Raw genomic sequence first — 16,463 nt, forward strand, 5'->3', positions numbered from 1 at the left:
ACATAGCAGGTGCTGGGCCGAGCCCAGCACCATGCCCACTAGGGTGCTAGGCCAAGCCCAGTATCTTGTTCTGCAGGGGTGCTGGGCCAAGCCTAGCACCTCTTGCAGGGTGCTATCCAAGAGGAGGAAAGAAGGGAAGGAGAAGGAGGAGGAGAATAAGAAAAGGAAGAGGAAGAAGAAAAATGGGAAGAGGGTTGGGCCGCAGGGTAGGGGTACTCTCGCTGGCGACTCACACCTCCGGCAGTCCCGAGAGGAAACCGAGAGAGAGAGAGAGAGAGAGAGAGTGCGGGAAAGAGAGAGAAAAAATATTAGAGAAAGAGATGGTCACGCAGCAGCGGCGGAGTGGCCGGTGGGCCGGGTCCCACCTCCACGTGTCGCCATGGTGTGGAGAAGAGTGGCTCGGTGGAGGCGTGTTTTACTTCCATTTGGGTTAAAAATGAGGTAGCAATTTTATCACTTTGCCCCTATAGTATATCTGAACAAGGCTATAGAGGTTAAAACTAAGGTAGCAATTCTATGCACTAAGATATAATATTATGAATCCACTGAGAGAGGTCTTCTAAATTATTGATATCAGTAATGGGGTTAGCATTTTACTTCCATTGGGGTTTTACATCTAACAAGTTAGGCATTGGCAAATAGGATGGAGCCAACACTATCTGTCCTAATAAAATTCATCCCAGCTAGCAAGCTATTGGGATTGAAAGCCCCATCTAGACATGATCAAATGGCCCAGCCCGCTCGTGCCCGGCCCGACCCGGCCCGGTTTGGACCGGGCTAAGCCCGGCCCGGACCTGGTTTAGGCCCAGCCCGGCCCGAGCCCGAACTACCCATGGGCGGCACGGGCCAGCTCTTTGCCCGCCCGACCCGGCCCGAAAGCCCGCCCGTTTGGCTTGCAACTAAGCTCGCCCGTCCTTTTCTGCGCGTACTTTGCCCCCTTCGCTACGGTAATTTACCACTGCTAAAAATATTTTGGTATTATACCATTTTGCATTATTTTAAGCACACATTTAAAAAAATTTAATTTATTTTAATTTTTTTAAAATGGAGGAATATACATATATATTTTTTAAAATAAGCTAATAGTTAAAAAAATTCTAAAAATAGCTAAAATATGGGTTGGGCCAAGTGATTGGTGGGTCAGGCCGACCCGGCCCGACCGGTTAGCCCGATCTCTCACGGGCCAACGGGCGGTAATGGGCTAGACTATTCTAGCCCGGCCCGGCCCGAGTGATTGGTGGGTCGGGCCATGGACAAATACTTAAGCCCGGTTGGCCCGAAGAGCCCGGCCCGAACCCGGCCCGGCCCGCCCGATAATCATGTCTAGCCCCATCCATGATAAGTTTCATCTCACTTACAGGTGGTTTATTTTTCTTCACCTATTTGACAGTACCAAATCAACAACAGACATAACAATTTATGCTCAAAATAGTCCTTAGTCCTTAGCAATAGCCATGCTAAGCAATGTTGTCAACCTTATTTCTAGCACCTTCAAAGCACATCTTGTTCCGAGCCTTCTAAATCATCCAAATTGTAGTAGCAACCACAACTTTTAAACTTCTTAGTATTGCCCCTAATATGGGATTAGTTATATAACATCTAGTTGGCATCCTTACTTAGAGCACATTCAAAGCACATTCGAGCCTTCTAAATCATTTAAATTGTAGTGGCAACCACAATCTTAAACTTCTTAATATTGCCCCCATGGTGGGACCATTTACATGACACCTAGTTAGCATCCTAAGTGAAGTTAGAACAGGTGCACCACCATTTCCTCCCATAGACCATATTGGGCAGTGATGTAAGGGCTAATGTGTAATCTATGGAGCAAGCTCTGATTGACACTCTTCCCCATAAAACATTTCAATCAGAAAACACTCTAAGTTTACTTTTAAATTCTAAAGTTCCATCCAGTCCTATTATCCACAGTTTGGGTTTAAAGAAAGTTATAGCTATCTTAGTAATTTGGTCAGGGTTGAGTATAACTTAGCTATCTTCGTAATTTGGTCAAGGGTTGAGTTCAAAATTTAAGAGCAGACGAACCAATAATTAAGGATAGCAGTGAGAGTGGTATTGATCAAAATTTTTCTCCCAACAAAAGATAGTCTTCCTCCCAATATGTTTATTTTCATCTCTAACAACAAGATCTATTTGGTTAGCCACAAAGATACAATTCAAAAACATCTTGGTGCCAAACAAGTGAAAGAAAAGTAAAGACACTCAAAATTGAGGGCCTAACACATGGCATTTCTAATGTCATGAGATGTGTGCATAACTAAATACAAATTTGACTTGTATCGTCGACATATAATAAATCGGCAAGAGAGGGTCTATTATCTATTAAAAACATTTCTTCAATGCATCTAACAACTTAGAATTTTAATGAAGAGATCAAGGCTTGAGAAGCAAGGATAAAAGGTAATGCGAAAGAGGATCCTCTTGCCTAATGCCACAGTTTGGGTAGATCTAGCCAGAAAGACCACCATTAACTAATAAGACAAATTTAGGGGACTTAACACAAATCTTAAGCCGATTATACCTCATGGTAGAGAAAGACATAGAAATAATAACATGGATAATAATTGTCTAGATTAAATTGAAAGATAACAAAATTATCATATGATTTGTTGCGTTGGTTGACCCGACTATTGCTCTTTTTGCCTACTTTGTGGAGCTTTGCAAATGTTTGAATTAATATTTTGTTAGTTAAAGGCGGGGATAAAATGTTTCAATTTTGCTCAAGTGATTCACTAAGTGACAAGACCTTAAAAGCTATTTTTTTATATGATTCTAATCTTTGAAAGCTTTATGAAACCACTTCTCCCCCCAACTTTCTCTTCCTCACGTCAAGTAGGAGTCTCTCAAAGTTGATTTTGTCAAGATCAACACCGATGACTCCTTTGCCCAACGGGATGCCAAAGCTGGGACAGAGTACATAGCTCAAAGTTGTATCAATTGTGCCATTTTAATCTCGTTGAAGTTAAAACTATTTTGTTAGCTCACTGCAAAGCTCAGGATACTCATTAAAAGTGAGCCATCCGCGAGTCATCAATATTCTCTATTACTAGCCTCCTATTTTGTGGCGGCTCAAACATATCATTTTGAACATCTTTTCTCTTCTTTCTTATTTTACTGAAGCCTCTATTACCTACTATTATAGAGAGGTTAATCATCCGACCAATTGGTTAGCCAATCTAGATAGGAAAAGATTCACTTCTTTCTGGATGGATATGATTCCTCCTAATCTCTTATTCCTTACTGTATAGGAATATATATATATATATATATATATATATATATATATATATTTGGGCCATGCTTGATCAGAGGTAATAATAGTATACCTTTTTTTTCAAAAAAATAAATAAATAAAATAAGGGGGAGCATTTCAGACAGTGAGAGGAGATTAAAAGAAAAGGGGGAAAAAAAAAAGAAAGAAAGGAAGATGTAACTAAAAATCATGGATAAGGAGGAGGTGTTGTGACTTCTGAACTGGGTTTGCGCTGTGCTGCGATGCGGTGAGTTTTAGGGTGTCCTCACGCCACACCACCACGGGAACACGAAGAACGGCCGAGCCGTCAACCGCCAGAGAACGCCAAAGCTGCGAGTATAGAGTAAGTCCTCATTCCATTCCCCTCCCTTCGAAACCTCTCTCTCTCTCCCTCTCGAGCTCTCGAGCTCTTCTCCTGTAGAAATTTGATTAATTTCCCTCTTCTGGGGTTATGCGTTACCATTTCTTCTTTCCCATATAAAAATGCGCGCCTTTTCCTTCTCTTCGTCTTCTTCCTCAACACTTACGTTTGGGTAGGTGCATAACCATCATCAAATTGTTATCTTATCCTGTTTACTGTTCTTCTTTCCCTCAATTTCGGCTTTTTAATCTTCGACGCGTTGAAAAAGGGTTTGTTCATGGCTTTCCAGCTCAATTTTGGTGCCTAGTTTGCTACAATGCGAGCTGGGTGTACATTAATGGGTTTTTTCCTTTCTCTTTCCCTTCCCCCCTTCCCCTTTTTGTTTCAAGTGTTTCGGTTGTTGGTTTTTCTGTTTGGCTTTGAGAATCTACGATGATCGAATTGTCATATTGCTTTGCTTACCGAATTCTCGTTCTCCTTATCTATCTAATGCCTTTTCCGCTGCTTAGTGATCTCAGAGGCAAGAAGAAGAATGGCTCTTTGATTACTTGTGCGCTTCAATTTGGCGAGTTGCTTGTCTATCTGGTCGGAGTCGAGCTGGGTTTCGATTGGTTGGGCTACAGATCTTTGTAAGGATGATGGGCGGTCACCCGCATGGTCTAATGGAGCCCCACGTTGACCTCGAAGATGACAGCATCAATTTTTGGACTACGCTGGGGGTCAGCCCTCATGTCCCCGTTGTGGATCCGCCGGAGCATGATATGGCTCACCACCACCAGGTCCACCACCACCACCACCACCACCATCACCACCACCAACAACAACAACAAATGGAACAGCAGCACCTTGACCTGGCAGACCAGCAGGCTGTGCGGAGGGAGCTCTTTCCTGCAGAAGGGGATCCGAGGCTTGAGCCCTTTGTTGGTATGGAGTTTGAATCCGGGGAGGCAGCAAAGACTTTTTATATTGCCTATGCAGGGCGTGTGGGGTTCTCTATACGCATTGCTAGATCTCGTAGATCGAAATGCAACGAGTCTATCATCATGCTGCGCTTTGTGTGCTCGAGGGAAGGATTCAGCAGAGAGAAGCGCATCATTGCCGGCAAGAAGACAAGGAAGCGAGCAGCATCCATAAGAGAGGGATGCAAAGCCATGCTTGAGGTGATTCGGAGAGGTGATGAGAAATGGGTTGTGACGAAGCTTGTGAAGGACCATAACCATGAAGTTGGGATGCCAAGCAGGGTGCACTACATTGCCACAGAAGGAGATGCAGAGATTGACCCTTACGTAGGTATGGAGTTTGAATCTCTTGAGGTTGCAAAGACGTTCTATTACTCATATGCTAGCCGTGTGGGTTTTGAAGCTCGTGTCCGGCAGTCTCGCAGATCATCACATGGCGAATCTCTTAAGATGCTTAAACTTGTATGTTCAAAGCACCGTTACCATTCAGGAAGGGACAACATTGGGGATGACGGCAAGAAGGTACAGGTCCTAGATCCTTCAAGGGAAGGTTGTGATGCATTGTTTGAGATAATACGGAAAGATGGAGACGTGTGGATGGTTTCAAAGCTTGTATTGGAGCATACTCATGAATTAACACCTGTGCCACCCAGCAGAGTTCGTTGTGTCCGCTCGCAAGGGGAGATACTTGTTATTGCGAAGAATTTTGCTGATACAAGAAATCTTCTATTAAATGGTCAAGACTCGCACTATCCCAGGGAGATCAGATATAATGATTTGGGACCGGAAGATGCTGAGAGTCTTCTTGAGTATTTCAAGAAGACACAAGCGGAAAATCCTGCATTTTTCTATGCTGTGCAGGTTGAGAACAACAATTTGATGACTAATATATTCTGGGCTGATGCTAAATCTCGTATGGCTTACCACCACTTTGGTGATGCTGTTAGATTTGACACAAGATACAAAAATGACAAAGAATTGATACCGATTGTGACATTTACAGGCGTCAACCATCATGTACAACCTGTGGTTTTTGGCTGTGCTTTACTTGTGGATGAGTCAGAGGCATCATTTACTTGGCTATTTGAGAATTGGCTTGCAGCAATGCCTGCACCTCCTCCAGTCTCATTAGTAACTGAACTAAACCGTGCGATGGCAACAGCAGTTGCTAAGGCATTACCAGGCACACGCCACTTTTTCTGCAAGAAGCACATACTAAGTACCATCGAAGAAGAATTGCCAGATCTCTTTTCAGAGCATACCCCTTTAGAAGGTGAGCTGAGGAAGTGCATTGAGTCTGAAGCCGCAGAGATGTTTGAATCATTTTGGGAGTCGATAATGGAGAAATATGGCCTGAAGGAGAATGAGTACCTGCAATCCTTGTATGATATTCGCCATCAGTGGGTCCCAGTATACATGAAGGAGACATTCCTTGCAGAAGTTTCTGTATCTCCAAGCTGCGAGGATCTTGACAAGGTTATTGAGAAGTATTTTACAACAAAAACCCAATTAAGGGTTGCTGTTAGACAACTTGGGCAGGCACTTGCCAGTCGCTATGAGAAGGAAGCTCAAGCAGATTTCACAACAATGTTTGAAAAACCAGTTCTGATTACCTCCTCGCCAATAGAAAAACGGGGAGCTGATGTCTACACTAGGACTATATTTGACAAGTTCAAAGAGGAATTTGATGGTTCCTTATATTGTACTGCAGATACAATTGAGGATGGGGCGATTAAAAAATTTAGTGTGAAGAAACTTGTGGGCGATGAGGATAATAATATTGTTACTTTCAGTACCTCTGAGAGTAGAACCCATTGTACCTGCTGCAAGTTCGAGTTCTGTGGCATCTTGTGCAGACATGCAATTAGAGTTCTACTGAAAGAAAATGTCCGCATTCTTCCAAATGATCACATCTTGAGACGGTGGACAAAATATGCCAAGAGTGGTTCTCTGCTGGATCAATTTGTTGAACTCAGAGGTAGCACTGAAGATCCTTCAACCGCAAGATACAATGACCTTTGTCGTGATGCCATCAGATGTGCGAAAGAGGGGGCAACATCTACCGACTTTTTTAAGGTTGCAAAGCACGCACTTCAGAAGGCTGTAGACGAAGTCATCTCTGCAAAGCAAAAGCAGGAGCAGAAAACTTTGCAGTATTCTGCTCAACCAGAAAAGAAGCACACCAAAAAGCATGGAAAGGTCACCCCGAAAAAAGATGCTTCTGGTAAGACTGTGAAGAGGTCAGCATCCAGAAGTTCATTAATGGAGGATGAAATTAGATGATTAGGTACTTGATGTAAGATAAACTGTCTTTGCATTTTTTTTCAACTTTATTGGCACCGTATCAGGCTATCAACTACTAATTCAATGCTTTCTCAGTCAGATCACTGCTGTTGTAAGTTGTTTTGTTGTCCATGAAGCTAGCCAGATAAAGATGTATATGTGAATTTCTTGCTGGCTACTGCTAGTTTTGAGGTAGATCAAGAAATCAGCTCTTTTCCTTGCTTGTATGAGCATCTAAGGTTTACTTCTTCTCCTTTCTCTTTTTCTTGCATACACACAAAATCAGAGAATCTTATGACTTGTGATTGTTACTGAAGTTGTGTTGCTTGTTAGTGCATTCCTCAATGGTGACAATATGGTTCAAGATTTTCCATATAATTATTTTGATTCTTGAGTGTTTCGTCCTTTTGTATACTCTGAATCTATGTAATGACTATATTGACAAGCTTGCTGGTGCAAAGTTCAACCAATATGTTCTTAGTGAAATTGATCACTACAGAATAAATTTGTGGGAATACATTTTGTAAAAGTGAAGATCACAAAATTGTTGGTGTTCGGACTTTGAAGAAGAATTTAAAATTGTGTTGTAAGATGCAGTAAACATTTATAGTTTTGGTTATTTGTTCTTGATGCATATTTTACTTAAGGTTGGTCTTGCTGCTATCACTGTACAAATGAAAGGTAACCTAGTATAATACAGAATATTGGTTCTCTGAAAATGTTTTGGATCTTTTGCCTAGTTATTATATGTAAAGCGAAGACCTAATAGAAGGCACTTGTGAGTTTTATTCGTCCTCTTTCTTTACCTCTCATCTTCCTCTTTGACTATTCTTTCCTCTCTCTTTCTCGTCTAATTCGCTTCTTTAATAAATTATTTAGATTACTTCATCTCTTAAGTTAGATCTCCTCATGGCTTTAGTGACAACATATAGAAGTACCAATTCCTCCTTCGAAGTTTGCTGACATGAAGCCACATTTTAATGATGAAAAACATCAAATTGGATTACAGCATGAATCTTTTAGAAGATAGTAGGGTGGCTTTCTAAATTTATGTATAAATTAAAAGTGCATGTTTAAAATGGCGAATCATCATTAACGTTTTAGAAGTCTAGATGGAAGCTGAGTTAAGGATCCCCCATTGATTAACTTCTAGATAAAAGGATCATACTTAATATTCAACTATATTAAATGGAAAAGAATCACTCATACAGAACCAAAGATAGGTGATATGTGTCCTGCAGGAATACAAACCTACTCGTTCACTCATTTTGTGGTTAATAGTATGTTGCAGAGATAGCCGACTGTTCAAAGCCTACTATGGGGATTTCTATGTAGGCTTTTGGTCTTCAAAATTCTGAAGAGCTGATGTAACTTTTACTTTTGCAGAAAAGTAATCTGTTTCAGGAAGTAGTAGGCAAATATATCTTGGTGGGACTAATGGAAATTTATCCTTTGTTATTGCTTTCACTTTTCTATTCGTCTGTGTTTAAGGAGATAGTGTAAAGTATTAAGATGGTTAATGGTATTCTATATGCATATAGTTGAATAGGAGATATACTTTTTAGTTTGTACATCATAAATGACTTAATCTTAGACAACTGTTACTGCATATTGATGAAGGTTATCCTTGAATGGTCTATTTGTAAACCTTTTGACTTGTCACAGCGAGAGAGCTTTTCCTGTATAATATTTTATTTCTAAAGTGCAATAATAGAGAACTTTGTATGAGTTGTGCTAAGTCATATATTTGTCCCTTGCATCTTTGTTGCTTTTGTGTCAGCTTAGCAATATGGATTGGAGTATTTGCAGTATGATGCAATCATGTAACATATATGCGGTTGATCATGCAGATGCAGAGAGATCTTGCCATTACCAGTTCTGGAAGTCAAAAGTGTGTCCTACTGAGGTTTGACTTTGGCATTTTCAAGGTTCCTCTCTTACAGTGCTTCATTAGGTTGAAGCATTGCGAATTATGAAGCCACCAGAACAGCAATCTTAGTGGCAAGGTTGAATTGAGGCCATCCCTACATACCAAAAATGATGTGCCTTAACCTTTTGCTTATACTCATCATAGTGTTTTCCTATTAACACTTTGGTCTTACTATGGTAACATAATGTTTTCCATACATATAGTGTGTTTTAGTTCTTAACTTGTGATAGAAGAACCACTAGCATTTACTAGGATATGTAAAATTATGTCAATCTTAGGATCCTGTGATCACTGATAGGAATATGGCTTGATTTATGTTAGTCCACCTACTTTTCTCTAGGATTGTGTTTGGAGATGCATCAATGAATGTGAGGCTTTACATAATGAGTTTGGGTAAATCTTCATCCACACGATGCATCATCGACTGTTGTGAGGCCCCTCCTTATCAAATCTAGCTATCTGAGATCCTTGTGTCATTGCTTTGAAGGCCCTCTCTGCTTCTTCCACTTTTGTTTTTCTTCCTTTATTGATGTCTTTTATCATTTACTGCAGAAAATTGCGGACTAAATCAGAATGCAACTAACACTCAGGTCCATTTAACAAGTTGGGTTGATTCTGATCCACTTAGTTATTTGTAAGGCAACTGAAATCTGATTTTGAGCGGGAAATCTGATTTCAAATTAGTCCCTAGTTTACCTTATAGTTATATTGCCAACTTCTTATGTTCAGAAACAGAATCTCTGTCAGAAGACTAATCATAATGTAGGTTTTACATAAATCAGTTCCCCTTGTCTGACATCGCTGGTTGATTTCACGGATGAAGTATGATACTCATCCCTAACGTTTACTATAGTTGAAGACAATGCTGAACCAGTGTACAACAAAATGGGACCTCGTAAAGTATTTGAGTAAGTCTTTGATTGTTGCTATTGCTACTAATGATTTTGGACTTTTGTTGTATAAATATTATCTCTACTTAGTTTCTATTATGACAGCCTCGACACTGTTATTGATGCAACGTTGCATATATATATATAGATAGATAGATATCTTATCTTTTGTTTCTTTTATTGCAATTACATCAGTTGTAAATCAATAATCCTTTTCCATGGCCATATTTTTCTTGGGTATTCCTGCTCTTCTTGGCAAAGCCATACCTAAATGGTGATAATTGAGAAAGGCCTGGCAAAGGCAATTAATAGGGAGATGAGGTCGATCTTTTCTTCTTGTTCTGGATAGAGGTATCGATATTATGGGTTACACATAAACAACATGTTCAGCTCTGGAAATGAATTTTGCGCAACAGCTTCTTGTGTCTAATAGCTGTGAACGAAGCTCTACTTTCTGTCTTATATATATATATATATATATATATATATATATATATAGCATGTGTCTTGTATTATGTTTCCATTGTACGCTGTGTTGATTAGTGCAATATTGGTAGCCACAAAACTCAAGCTCTACTTTCTTCTCGCATGCAGTTTATGGTTAAAATCGCCTTAAAATTTGGTGGATTATACTACCTAAAGCTTCTTGCAACCTAAATTACTCTTGATTCAAATTGGTCACCCAAATTGCACCCATGACCCATTCTTGGAGTTGGGACTTGGGAGGGAGTGGGGCTGTGGCCTTTGTTCACCCATTCTCGTTCGATTGAAATTTTAAAATAGGAAAATCAAATTGTGTCTCAAGTCTCAACCCAGGCGGAAACTGAGGCTCGGGTCTGGGTTTGGTTTATCGTAATAAAAGTGGAGGGAGGGAACTGCTGCTGAGAGAGAGAGAGAGAGAGAGAGAGAGAGAGAGAGAGAGCATTGCCACAGGTTCCGTTCGATTGGGGTTGATCTTGGGATAACATTTCTAAGATCCCCTCCGCCCCCGCCCCCGCCCCTGCAACTCACACGATGATGCCGCTGACGACGACGATGTCTCTCCTTCCAACTCCACCGCGTTGTTGTTCAACCACTCTCATCTCCACCACCATGACTTCCAGCCCCACCACCACCATTCGCCCCACCGTCATTCTACCGGTTGGTTGTTGGGTTTTTTTAATTTTCCTCCTTGTTTTGCTCTGGTCCTTGCAGGAATAGGAATAACCGTATAAATATGGACAGGGTCTGGGGAACAACACGGGGGACTACGACTCCCTGTCTACGACGCTGAGGGAGTCGTACGGCATTCCCTCCGTGGTGGCCGACGTGTCCCGCCTCGATTGGTTCCGCAACGCCGCCGGGCTGCTCGACCCTAACTACTGGAAGGGCACCCTCCGACCAAGGCCCGTTCTCGATTGGTATTTCTATCTCTCATTCTCTATTCTACTGTAGAGCCCTCCGCCCCCCTAATTCTCCTTTTGGTTCAATTTTTGGATTGGTTAACTAAAATCAGGTACTTGGAACGAGTCGACAAGGCGGTCTCCGAGGCTAAGCTGCTCATTCCTCAAGGTCAGAAGGAAGCAATATAGACTTGGAATGGTGAGATATTTGGTTTGGTGATTTACCAAGTTAATGTTAATTTGCAGGTGGGAAATTATCGTTGATTGGGCATTCAGCTGGGGGATGGCTTGCACGCGTCTACATGCAAGAGTTTGGGATTTCGGATATAGCTTTGCTGCTGACTCTTGGATCTCCCCTCCTGTATGGTTTCGTTATCATATCATGTATGGCTGGCTACTTGTTTATGTCTGCATTCTATTATACATCCACAGTGATCAACATGGAACTCATGCCCTTCTTGAAAAATAAACAAATAATAATACTTCAAGGGAATTCTGCTTCTTTGGTTTCATTTGCTTTAATACTTCAAGGGAAAACACAACTTCAAGGTTTCAAATTGAGAAACCTTTTACCTCTCAGACGGCTGCTTCAGCATTTCAAGAAAAAAAAAAATCTAACCAGGATATGTGTGATACTACTAATAATTTGGATAACTATAATTTTGATGAATTATACAAGTTTTTTCTCGTATGCAATCTAGATCATCATCTAGTTGTTTTTCTATAAAGTTTCTCTTCCTTTTCTCTTCACAGGCCACCTCCAAAGGATTTACCTGGAGTTATTGACCAGACAAGAGGTCTATTGGATTATGTTGAAAAGAATTGTGCGTCAGCTGTCTATACACCACAACTAAGATATGTATGTATTGCAGGAAGGTACTTCCATCTTCATAAATTTAGTTATGTCAACAATTTTTTTTTTATAACTATTTTGTTATGGAACCAACATGCCTTCCCCTAAATGGTGCAAGTTACCATCAATCTTTTTCTGGGAAAGATTTTGTTAGCAACAACTGGCTTGAGTCATTCTGTTAGGTTATACTACCCATGTTGCGTTGAGTAACCTACTGATGTTTGAGTCATTCTTTTGACCATCATCAAATGAATGAGAAGACTATTTGGTGGTTATGGGTTGACATACCAGGGTATTGCATACAGGATGAGTTGCACACTCAATTGGTACATCCGCATGCAACATGTCTGGCAGATAATGTTGGTCCAGAAATTGGCGCTATATTTGGGTAAAAGTTTTGATGAGTGGGGTGTGTAAAGTGTTTGTCCTTCACATGGAATTTCCATGTAGTGTTTGACTAGAGTACTGTTTTGTATAGGCCTACAATAGTGATATAAAGTAAGCATTTAATTTCCAGTATTGATAGTCCCAAGAGGAATTACAGTGTGAGGAAGTTAGGAAGAACACAATAAAATTTGTAAGAGATTCTTTTTTATTTTTCTTGGGAGGAAGGGGTATTGGGTGTTGGAGTGTCAAAATCTGAGAGCAAAATCGTCAGTATGGTCCATATGGATGGATGGTGTTGAAGTTGGATTGTAATGTGTCTACAGAATTTTCCTCAACAAAAAGTTGGGTTGTAATGGGTTTAAAGGACTGTGTACAGAATGGATAATTATCTTGTGGGAAGGTTTAGTATAGTCATTAAAAATATATCCTCCTTTAACATACACTGAAGATGATTCTTTCTGTGGATCTTCTGGAAACTATGGAACCATCCATTTAGAAGAACGTAAACTATTACAAGCATGATGCAACTAAACTACTAGTAGCTTGTAATTTTTACAGATCTACTGGTATTTTTGACAGATACATCCAAGGTGCTCGTTTGATCAGAAAATCAGATCCTTCTGATGAGAAGGATCTGACCCCAGAAGAATCAGTTGCCAACAACAGCAGCAGTAAGCCCATCTCAGCTTCCCCCTCCATGCGTGCCCGATTCATTGGTCAGGGTTATAAACAGGTATCTTGAAATATGTACTTCCTCTCTAAACTAGTCAGCATGTTTGGAAATAGGTCAATCTCCATCATCTTTACTCCTGCTAATATGGTAAAGAATGAAATCAGGAGACAGCTCTAGGAAACCAGAAAACTATCATAAGCATCAAACTTGCCCCAGGTTAGCTAATGCTGATTCGTCATCTGCCTAGTAATTGTGAGAAGTTCACAGTGAATGAAAAAACTGAACTTACATAAATCCTTAGGTATGCTTTGATACTAATTGAAAAACATAAGAAACGCCTTAGGTGATAAGATTTATCACACTCTATTAGGAGAGTAAACGAGGCAAGCTTGAGCGAGCTGGGTCCAGCTCAGCTCAGCTCAGCTTAGCTCGGCTCGAGCTCGAGCTTGTTTCGAGCTGGAAAAGCTCAGCTCGGCTCTAGCTCGATGAGGCTCGAGCTCGGCTCGTGGGCTTAATGAGGCCTACATGGGCTTCCAAAATCTAATTGTTATATTAGGCTAATACAACAGCTAATTTGATTGCATTTAGAGAAATGGTAGTTATAAAGGTATATCTATATCACTCAATTTCCGATATGGGACTAAACATCTAAGAGACTATGAAAAAAACAGAGAATAAATGGTATAGGAGAGATTTGAACCTTGGTCGGCTGAGTTGATAAGAGCTGTTTTAACCAGCTACGTTATATGCCATTTATGCTTTTATTTTGATATACATATATATAATGTGATCTTGCATATTATATATCGAGTCTATTCCAGCCAAGCTTGAGCGAGCTAACTCGAGCTCGGCTCAGCTCGATTAACCTTTCGAGCTCAAAAATCTAGCTCGACTCGACTCATTTCGAGTCGAGCTCTTAACGAGCCGAACTCACGAGCCTTGCGAGCTGATGAGCTTTTTCGATAGCCCTACACGCTATCGATAATAATATGCAAAAAATAAATTGTAAAAAAAAAACAATCACAAACACAAGTTTTTATGTAAAAAAAAATCTTAAACGGATAAAAAACTACGAATCCAAACTCGGATTCAAATCGATCACTAAAACTTGTAGCAGTTAACAAGAAGTTTATAAATACTCGTCTATCCCCACGACTTAATCTGTACTAACATTGCTTACTATACCTCGCGATGTACTGCTTTCCGTATTAGGTTTCCAGACCTCAATGCTCGAGGTTGATCTTTTCATCTCAATGACACTCAATACGTAGATGCGTTGAGATAAGAATGATTCAGCACACTCCACCTAAAGCTGATAATTTAATGGCCTCCAAAAGATGATCTCAAAAGATAATAATTGAGGACTTCTCTAAAAGATTTTCAATTTAATACTTAACGATTCTCCATCTTAGGGTTAGATTAAAACTATTTATATAAAATAAGTATCTTTTAGAGATAAAACAAATATCTCTTAAAGATAAAGTAAGTATCCTCTAGAAATAAGATAAATCTCTTTTCAAAGATTCTCCACGGATTTTTTTAGAGATAATATAGATAGATAGAGATAGACTAAAATTTAAATCAAATCAGCTAAGGTCGTTTGAACGCCGGCAATGCCTATAATGCATTTCTTCTATTGGGAAAATGCGATCAAATGCCCTATGGTCCGTTCGAATAGTTGAGTAGAATTGTTCCTATATCTTTAGGTATTTTTTTCATAGTACCTTAACAATAATGGCACTGTTTGAGCACTTCAGACAATTCTAAAATCGTTTTGAATATTTTGATTATAAAATTAATCTTCCACTTCAAATATTTCATAATTTGTGCATATGCTCATACATATTTTGAAACACAATTTGTCAATTATATTAATACAAATAAAACCTAACAATAGTACTCATGTAAGTGAAAAGTTCAACCTACGAATTGAGTTGTGAAACAACATCCTTGTATTGCATGAATCTTTTTAAAATACCGTTAATGTGAATCTAATTGTAATTTCTTAGATTGGTCTGAATATGCCAGACAATCTCTCAGAGACTCTGAGCAGGCTGATGGCAGATGGCAACGATTTTCCACAGCCTTGATCCAATTGGATCTCAGCTGTTAATCACTTCTGGTCTTCTGGTCATACTTCATCCACCAATAGGAGAACTTCTATTAAACTAAGGTTGTATATTGTCGAACAATTCTTTTTTAACATACATTGACTACATGGGGACAACTTTTGCAGGTTTGTGGGCAGGCAGATGTATGGGGAGATGGTGTTGTTCCCGAAATGTCGGCTCACCTAGATGGTGCGCTGAACATAAGCCTGGAGGGTGTTTACCACTCTCCAGTTGGTTCAGATGATAGTCTGAGGCCTTGGTATGGTTCGCCATCAGTGTTAGAGAAATGGATCGATCACCTTCTGACTTGACAATTGCCCGAGCATAGTATGGATCTGATTTGTGTTTGTTTTACTTCAACAAAAAAAAGAAGGAATTATGTTGATATGATGTAGATTATTCATGTGATTGTACAAGAACAACTGTCAGCCTTGTGAATTTTTTTTTTTTTTTGACAAAAGTCAGCCTTGTGATTAATGTGCAGAACATGGGTATCTCATCAAACTTGAGTTCAGCTAAGATGGACAATTGGAAATTTATTCCTGCAATCAAGCAAGAACTTGCGACTGGTAACTGGCTAATTGCTGATCCAGTTGATTGTGTTCTTATTCTGTAAGATTTATGTGCAAGGGATAATTTCACAGATAACGGAGTACTCGATCTCTTTCTCTGTTTGGCTATGGTATTGCTGTAGAAGTTTTAGCATCTTCAGCTGCCCGTAGATTGGAAGATGATGAGATATATTAAAGGCTTCGACTATGGTAACATGATAAAAATCTGTAGTAAGTGATTATACTTGGCCATTTGAGCATTACTACAATTCCACTCTGTTTTACCAACAGTAAACTTGTGGATATAAGGAGCACTTCTTGTATAATTATCCCTGCCATTCGTGCATTGTTAAATACATACATGTATGCACTACATATTTGTAGGTCATTGATGCAGTATCTTACATGTGTGCTTCAACTGGTGAAAATGTTTGATCTAGGTAAAATCTGGAAGCCTACTTGGCTATTCTTATTTTTTAAATTTAAATAAGGTGGCTTAAATCCGTTTAGGAAAATATGATGTATGATTGTACACCGGTTTAATAATGTCATGATTACATTTCATATGACATGAATTTTAAAGTTAAGTGGTCCTTAAAGTACAAATCGACTTGAGAATTGATGAGAAAAATATGGAAATTAACTAGAATACCTTTTAGTGGATGGATGACTAGATGAAGCTTTTACCTGCATATTTCTATATTTTGTTGTTCTTTTTCTAAAACATGGTTAAAAATTATATATGCCCGCACTGTATACTTATAAGTTCGTAGTGCTTATTTTTATATTCTTACTGCATGGTTGTAGATTCA

At 39.6% G+C, this 16,463-nt stretch overlaps 2 protein-coding genes across 10 annotated transcripts; both read left to right on the plus strand.

The window, feature by feature from the left end:
* Positions 1 to 3,458: 3,458 nt before the first annotated feature.
* LOC140801024 (protein FAR1-RELATED SEQUENCE 9-like) lies at positions 3,459 to 9,024 on the plus strand. Of its 6 annotated transcripts, XR_012111351.1 has the most exons (4): positions 3,459 to 3,614; positions 4,142 to 6,887; positions 6,971 to 7,066; positions 8,725 to 9,024. XR_012111351.1 is itself a non-coding variant. In XM_073156007.1 (3 exons), exon 2 carries the CDS (start codon positions 4,268 to 4,270, stop codon positions 6,872 to 6,874), a length of 2,607 nt encoding a protein of 868 aa, XP_073012108.1. In that variant the 5' UTR covers positions 3,459 to 3,614; positions 4,142 to 4,267; the 3' UTR covers positions 6,875 to 6,887; positions 6,971 to 7,122. The 6 variants fall into 6 exon arrangements, 5 of the variants coding, with proteins under 5 accessions (XP_073012108.1, XP_073012109.1, XP_073012107.1 ...); XM_073156007.1 differs by lacking the exon at positions 8,725 to 9,024 and having other exon boundaries at positions 6,971 to 7,122; XM_073156008.1 differs by lacking the exon at positions 8,725 to 9,024 and having other exon boundaries at positions 4,142 to 6,878; positions 6,971 to 7,122.
* Positions 9,025 to 10,548: 1,524 nt separating this feature from the next.
* Positions 10,549 to 16,047, plus strand: LOC140801025 (uncharacterized). Of its 4 annotated transcripts, XR_012111353.1 has the most exons (9): positions 10,570 to 10,834; positions 10,919 to 11,094; positions 11,190 to 11,245; positions 11,323 to 11,437; positions 11,830 to 11,952; positions 12,896 to 13,049; positions 15,226 to 15,427; positions 15,585 to 15,669; positions 15,745 to 16,047. XR_012111353.1 is itself a non-coding variant. In XM_073156010.1 (8 exons), exons 1-7 carry the CDS (start codon positions 10,709 to 10,711, stop codon positions 15,409 to 15,411), a joined length of 936 nt encoding a protein of 311 aa, XP_073012111.1. In that variant the 5' UTR covers positions 10,570 to 10,708; the 3' UTR covers positions 15,412 to 15,427; positions 15,585 to 16,047. The 4 variants fall into 4 exon arrangements, 2 of the variants coding, with proteins under 2 accessions (XP_073012110.1, XP_073012111.1); XR_012111352.1 differs by having other exon boundaries at positions 15,226 to 15,669; XM_073156010.1 differs by having other exon boundaries at positions 15,585 to 16,047.
* The last annotated feature ends 416 nt before the right edge of the window (positions 16,048 to 16,463 follow it).

This window comes from Typha latifolia, chromosome 14 (genome assembly GCF_019914945.1).
Source record: "Typha latifolia isolate L0001 chromosome 14, TyphaL0001v2, whole genome shotgun sequence".
Lineage (NCBI taxonomy): Eukaryota > Viridiplantae > Streptophyta > Magnoliopsida > Poales > Typhaceae > Typha > Typha latifolia.

Excerpts from the sequence above, each read along its gene's own strand:
- LOC140801024 (XM_073156007.1), top strand. The coding sequence starts at position 4,268 with ATGATGGGCGGTCACCCGCATGGTCTAATGGAGCCCCACGTTGACCTC.
- LOC140801025 (XM_073156009.1), top strand. The coding sequence starts at position 10,709 with ATGATGCCGCTGACGACGACGATGTCTCTCCTTCCAACTCCACCGCGT. Across the intron at positions 10,835-10,918 it reads GCCCCACCGTCATTCTACCG|GGTCTGGGGAACAACACGGG; the intron begins GTTGGTTGTTGG and ends AAATATGGACAG. Across the intron at positions 11,953-12,895 it reads TATGTATGTATTGCAGGAAG|ATACATCCAAGGTGCTCGTT; the intron begins GTACTTCCATCT and ends TATTTTTGACAG.